At 49.9% G+C, this 5,211-nt stretch overlaps 1 protein-coding gene across 1 annotated transcript; it reads left to right on the plus strand.

The window, feature by feature from the left end:
- Positions 1-203: 203 nt before the first annotated feature.
- Positions 204-2,524, plus strand: LOC122543880 (RNA-binding protein 4-like). Its single transcript, XM_043682738.1, has one exon. The coding sequence runs from the start codon at positions 345-347 to the stop codon at positions 969-971; it is 627 nt and encodes a 208-aa protein (XP_043538673.1). The 5' UTR covers positions 204-344; the 3' UTR covers positions 972-2,524.
- The last annotated feature ends 2,687 nt before the right edge of the window (positions 2,525-5,211 follow it).

Below are 5,211 nucleotides of genomic sequence, written 5' to 3' on the forward strand. Positions count from 1 at the left end.
TCAGGCGGCGCTATATAAAGCGGCCATTTCGGGCGGACGGCTCTTAAGTCTGGCACCGGGAGAGGTTGCCAGACGGAGCGGAGGAAGGGTACCGCCGCTCGACCGACCGCCGATGACGGCCAACCTGGAGCCCGACTGAGTCGGGGCTTGCGTGATGACGTCAGGCGGCGCTATATAAAGCGGCCATTTCGGGCGGACGGCTCTTAAGTCTGGCACCGGGAGAGGTTGCCGGACGGAGCGGAGGAAGGGTACCGCCGCTCGCCCGACCGCTGATGACGGCCAACCTGGAGCCCGACTGAGTCGGTCCGGAGGCCTCCCCCCCCGTCCCACGACAGACGAGGAAGATGGTGAAGATTTTCGTGGGCAACCTGCCGGGCTCGTGCCCGGCGGCCGACCTGCGCGTCCTGTTCGAGGCCTACGGCCTGGTGAACGAGTGCGACGTGCTGGGCGGCTACGCGTTCGTGCACATGGAGAAGGAGGCGGAGGCCAAGCGCGCCATCTTGGAGCTGCGGGGCCGCCTGGTGCGGGGCTCGCCGCTGACGGTGGAGCTGGCGACGGCGCGCCTGCGGAACGCCACCAAGCTGTACGTGGGCAACGTGGCGGAGGCGGCCAGCACCCGGGAGCTGCAGGCGCTGTTCGAGCGCCACGGCCGCGTGGTCGAGTGCGACATCGTCAAGAACTACGCCTTCGTGCACATGGAGAAGGAGCGGCAGGCGCTGGACGCCATCCGCGCCCTCAGCGGCACCGAGCTGGCCGGCCAGCGCATCTACGTGCAGCTCTCCAAGTCCAACCCGGCGCGGGGCCCCGCCGCGGCGCCCGGCCTCCCTCCCGCCGCCTTCCTGCCCCCCGGCGCTCCTCCCCCCATGCCACCCCCGCCTCCCCCTCCTTACCTGAGGGGTGCCCACCTCCGGTGCGGCCAGGACGGTGGCCACCTCAGCAACGGTTACAGCAGCAAGATTTGGGGCTACTGAGTATTCTTGTTTGTGGGGGTGGCGGTGGTAATAGGGGAAGGGGTACATAGAGAAGGGGGGCGACCCAGGGTAAGCGTGCCCTGCAACCTGGGAGGGTACTGAAGGGGTAATGGGCACCACAGGCGCTCCCGATTGCATCCACCTCCGCCCTCCCATTTACAAGATGAGCTGCTACAGCCCAGAGCCAGGGATGTCTACACCCCTCTCTGGAATGTTGCTGGCCTACACTTGTCAGGGCTAACAGGAGAAGTCAAGTTGAATATGAGTTTTGTGAGAGACTGAGTACTGGCTGTACTCGGCCAAGCCTGTGGTTGAGCAATCCATGGCACGAAAGACCTCAAGTTTTGTGTTTTGGCAGCGAGTGCTGGATCATTCCAAGTGCACTCGCTACTTGAGAGTGACCCTTTTTAAGCCAACAGGACTTCAAGCTTTGAGGTTTTTGGATTATCTAGCACCTTGGGTAGTTCCCTCTTGGTGTCTCTCCACTGCAATTGGCTTTTTTGCAAATGAGCAGCCTTTTCTCTGACTATGTATTGTGAAATTTGACATTCTTGTGTGTTGTCCTGATGAGTGTTTTGTTTCAACACTAGCATGGGCCGCTCCCCTTTCCTCAGCTACCACCATCAATGCCCTCTGTCGGTCAGCTTTGAGTGCTGTGGGTAAAGTTATCCCCATTTGTGTGTTTTTAAAAGGGGTGGATCCTTGCATTAACCATGGCGTTTGACCTAGCACTTGTGTGCAAAGCAAGCCAGAGTGCCTCTGTGAACATTTAATCCTCTTTATCTCTCTTTTTGTTTCAAGAGGTGCTGCAGTTGCAGACGGGCAACGGAAGACTTGAGCCGTGGAAGTTTGACCTTTCATCACGAACCCACCCCCTTGCCCCCTCCCTTGGTGATGGTGCACATCTTTCAGATTAGGACATGGGAGTGGGGCAAGGTGGGCAGGCCGGCAGTGGGGTGTTAGTGAAACACAGTTGTGATGTAGCTGGGGTGTCCGGAGCTCTGTCAGTTTGCAGCACTCCCTTATTTTGCACCTGTCTCTGGTTTGTGTTCCTCTGCTCCTTTCTGCTTTCCCCAAATCCAGCTCACCGGGGGTTGACCGAAACAGTCCGCATTCGGGCCGGCGTTAGTAATTGAAGCCTCGTCCGTGTAAAGTTAACCGGGTTTGGACTGGCATCGGAGGGGGTGAAACTGTGACCGAACCCACATTGGCCGCCGAATGGCTTTTCCGTCTTTAAAAGGACCGCCGCTGTAGATTTGCCTTGCCCGTGGCGTGTGAACTGTATCTTGTTGCATTGTTTATCGCAGTGGGTTGGGGTTGGGTGGGTGGGAGAGAAACGGGCGCCGCTCAATTTGATGTGTAGATTATTGGAGAGCAAACCATTTTGTAAAGTGCCGACAAGTTGTAATAGCATTTGCTTTTATTCGGACGTCACTTTCTTTTTTTAAGAAAAAAAATCGGCTAGCGCATGAAGACGGTGTAGAAACCAATGTAATCGCCTCTGTACTTGTCGTTTCCTATTCGACCTTGTGTGAATAAAACTTGTGACGGCTCTTGGGTTTCCTTTTCGATTTCGGCTGTATTTGAAGTGGGTTCCTCCTGTCCTTTTTTGATTAACTCACCCTGGGGCTCTGGTATTTCTCTGCATGGCATCTAGGGCTCTAATTCACTGCCGACTCTTCTGTCGGGAAGCGACTGAGTTCCAGATCAGGTAAGTCCATTTACTAGAGTCTTGGTAGTCTGAATGTAACACGGGGCATTTTCTTTTCAGTCGGCTCACCTTGGTCAGCTCCAGTCCTAACTGTCTCCTTAACTCGTGACGTGTTTGGCCAGTCCATTGCCGTGTGGCCACATGCCTGGATACATAGAGCTCTTGAAAGAGCCTCCGACCCTTTCAAAGCACCTGTTTCCTGACGCAAATATTGACTAGTGGCAGTTGCAAATAATGTGAGCACATCATGCTGAGTAAAATGTGCATAGAGTGAGTTTTTCTCCGGGTGCTTCTGTTTCCTCCCATGGTCCAAAGGTAAAAATCAGGCGGACCAGCCATCCTAAATTGCCCATAATGTCCGAATATGTATAGGTTATGTGGATTGGTCGTGGGAAATGTTGGGTTTATAAGGATTGGGGGCTGTGGGATGCTGAACAGATGGACGATGTAGATTTGATGGGCTGAATGGCCAATAGAGTTTCTATGAAAGGAAGGAGGGTGGGTGTCTTCTCACAGGCTTTCTTTTTTTGCTCCAGCCCCTATCTTTGGAGATCTGGATTGAAGTTTCATTGATGTAGAAAGCTCCTTCGTTGTCTGGATTTGGTGCTGTATGACCTCCCCATTGATTGGCACCTCTGATCTGCCCTGCCCCAACCCCATTTTGGGCAAACCTGAACCTCAGTGGCTTTTATCCTCTGGTTCTATAAAACTAGCTGCAGGGATGGTGGATGAGCTGGCAACTGGCAAATAGCATTCAATTGAGATGGGGGAGCTTCAGCTAGTTCAGCTGGCATGATGCGGCTGAAAAATGCTATGACCTCCAACTGGAAGTGTTAACTCATGCAGTTGGGCAATCTGTCCAACTGGACGAAGTTACTGTGGGCATTTTTTGAGGCTCTAATTGGGGTAGATAAAAGGGTCCAGTAGAGATGTGTGTGTCTTTCTTATCACCTGACGAAAGAGGAGTGCTCTGAAAGCTTGCGATTTCAGCTTATCCTGTTGGGCACTAACCTGGTCTCGTGCGACTTCTGCCCTTGTTTTCCCCAGTCCAACACTGGCACCTCCACATCCAAGGTTTCCAAAAGGCATTCTATAGGATAAGGCCATGCTCATTTAGGGGGTGATGTTTGGGCATCAATAAAGGAATGAACTGTTGGAGAGAAATTGAGAAGCAAATATGTAGAGAAATCTTAGATATATCGGCAAATAAGGTTGTGATAATGGGGAATTTCAATTTTCCCAACATTTGACTGGGGCTATCTTAGTGTGAAAGGCTTGGATAGTGAAAAATCTGTCACTGGAGAAGGTACAAACGTTGATCTCTTCGGTAATAAGGCAAGGCAAGTGACTGAAGTGGTAGAGGACCACTTTGGGTCTAGCAGTCATAATTCTTAGTTTTTAAAATAGTTATAGAAAAGAATGAAACCTTATGTGAAAGTTAGTTTTAATTGGAGTAAGGCAAATTTTAATGAGTCAAAAGTTGATTGGAGTCGACTGCAGGTCAAAGTATGTCTAATAGTGGCTGGCTTTCAAGAGTTTGGAGGCATTATGTTCCTGTTAGAGTGAAGGGTAAGGCTGCTAAGATTAAGGAACAAGGGATGAATAAAGATATTGAGGATCCAGTCAAAACGAAGATAATCCTTAGAGACAACTGGGTTCAAATCACACTTTAAATCAATATGCAGAGTATCAGGGCATTCTTAGGAAGGCACTGATGAGAGGGGATATGAGATAGGATTGACAAATGGGGTTAAAGATAATCTAAACTCTCATTGAGAGGGAGGGTATGGATCTTTAAAGATTTTGTTAAACCCCAGGAGGTGGAAGAGCTTATTGAAATAATATTTTGTAACCATTTTTTCTGTTGAGAAAGAAGTGGAGGCAAGAGAACTCTGAAATATTTAGTTTTGAGTTCCTGTTGAAGAGGAAGCTCTGGAGGCTTTAGAATATAAATCCCCAGGGCTTGAACTAATGTATCCCAGGCCACTGGGAAGTAAGGGAGGAATTATGGGGCCCTTTGCAGAAATATTTGCATCATCTCTAACTGTGTGAAATGAATGATGAGGGTGGCTAATGTATGCCTTATCTAAGAAGGGTTGCAAGAAGAAACCAGGGTACTGTAGACCTGAGAATCTGACTTTGGTTGTGGATAAGTTGATCCTAAAAGGTAGGATTTGTGGACATAGGCAGGAATTGATTAAGGATAGTGAGTATGGTTTTGTTAAAGGAAAATAATATCTCATAAACTATTTTTTTTTGAAGAAGCTACCAAAAGAATGGTCAAGCAGCAGTTACTGTTTGGATTTCAGTAAAGCCTTCAAGGTTCTGTGTGGAAGGCTAATTAGTAATGTTGGGTCACATGGGGTTCAGGATGAGCTTGTCAATTGGATACATAATTGACTTGAAGACAGGAGATATGAGACTGATAGGGGAAGGTTGCTTTTTGGACTGGAGGTGGTGTTCCACAGATTGGTTTTGGGTTTAGTTTTGTTTCATTACATAAATGATTTGGGTGAGAATATGGAAAGC

The sequence above is a fragment of the Chiloscyllium plagiosum genome, chromosome 45 (genome assembly GCF_004010195.1).
Source record: "Chiloscyllium plagiosum isolate BGI_BamShark_2017 chromosome 45, ASM401019v2, whole genome shotgun sequence".
NCBI classification, from domain to species: Eukaryota; Metazoa; Chordata; class Chondrichthyes; order Orectolobiformes; family Hemiscylliidae; genus Chiloscyllium; species Chiloscyllium plagiosum.

Coding starts and splice junctions, on each gene's coding strand:
- LOC122543880 (XM_043682738.1), top strand. CDS start 345: ATGGTGAAGATTTTCGTGGGCAACCTGCCGGGCTCGTGCCCGGCGGCC.